Source organism: Nannospalax galili, unplaced genomic scaffold (genome assembly GCF_000622305.1).
Source record: "Nannospalax galili isolate Female #2095 unplaced genomic scaffold, S.galili_v1.0 scaffold15501, whole genome shotgun sequence".
NCBI classification, from domain to species: Eukaryota; Metazoa; Chordata; class Mammalia; order Rodentia; family Spalacidae; genus Nannospalax; species Nannospalax galili.
In genome coordinates, this window is record NW_008345151.1 from 1 (window position 1) to 1,150 (window position 1,150).

Consider the following 1,150-nt stretch of genomic DNA (forward strand, 5'->3'; position numbering starts at 1 on the left):
TCTCCACTATGTATTTGCTGATGTCTTTTAAGGTTTGACATTTGACGAAAGAACTTGCCACAGTCTGCACATCTGTAGGGTTTCTCTCCAGTATGTATTCGCTGATGTGCTCTGAGATCTGACATAAATCTAAAGGACTTGCCACATTCTTCACATTTGCAGTATTTCTCTCCACTATGTATTTTCTGATGTCTTTTAAGACTTGACATTTTACTAAAGGACTTGGCACAGTCTTCACATCTGTAGGGTTTCTCTCCTGTATGTATTCGCTGATGTGCTCTGAGATCTGACATAAGTCTAAAGGACTTGCCACATTCTTCACATCTGTAGGGTTTCTCTCCAGTATGTATTCGCTGATGTGCTCTGAGATCTGACATAAGTCTAAAGGACTTGCCACATTCTTCACATTTGCAGTATTTCTCTCCACTATGTATTTGCTGATGTCTTTTAAGATTTGACATTTGATGAAAGGACTTGCCACAGTCTGCACATCTGTAGGGTTTCTCTCCAGTATGTATTTGCTGATGAGCCCTAAGAGCTGACAGAAGTCTAACGGACTTGCCATATTCTTCACATCTGAAGGGTTTCTCTCCAGTATGTATTCGCTGATGTGCTCTAAGATCTGACATAAATCTAAAGAACTTGCCACAATCTTCACATCTGTAGGGTTTCTCTCCAGGATGTATATATTCATGCTTTCTAAAATTTGAGAGATGGGTATTGGACTTGTCACATCCTTCACATTTGCAGGGTTTCTGTATATTATACACTCTCTGATGTCTTCTATGAGTTGAGTTCTCCAGGCAAAGCAAAAGAGAAGAAAATATTTCAATATGGAGAATAAGGCTGAGATAATCACACACTCACAGATCCATAAAGAACGTGTAATATGCATGGATAAAATTTCCAACCTTGAGAAACATTCAAATGAACAAAAATAAAAATCTATGGATTAAGAGAGGGAAATGAAATCAAAACTAATTGACAAAATTTATTCAATAAAAATAAATTAGAAAATATATGAAAAATACAGCAATACATACATATCCAATCACAAGAGAGTCATTTAGAAAGTTGAAATAAGTATTAACTGAGCTCCATCATGAAGCAAATACTAGACAGCCACCAAGGATGGCATGTTCTACATTGG

General features: G+C 36.9%; 1 protein-coding gene across 1 annotated transcript; it reads right to left on the reverse strand.

The window, feature by feature from the left end:
- Positions 1-394: 394 nt before the first annotated feature.
- Positions 395-797, reverse strand: LOC103740696 (zinc finger protein 525-like; the record flags this gene model as incomplete). Its single annotated transcript, XM_008841376.1, has 1 exon — positions 395-797. A coding segment is annotated over one exon (403 nt), but the record flags the coding sequence as incomplete, so codon positions are not given.
- Between the last annotated feature and the right edge of the window lie 353 nt (positions 798-1,150).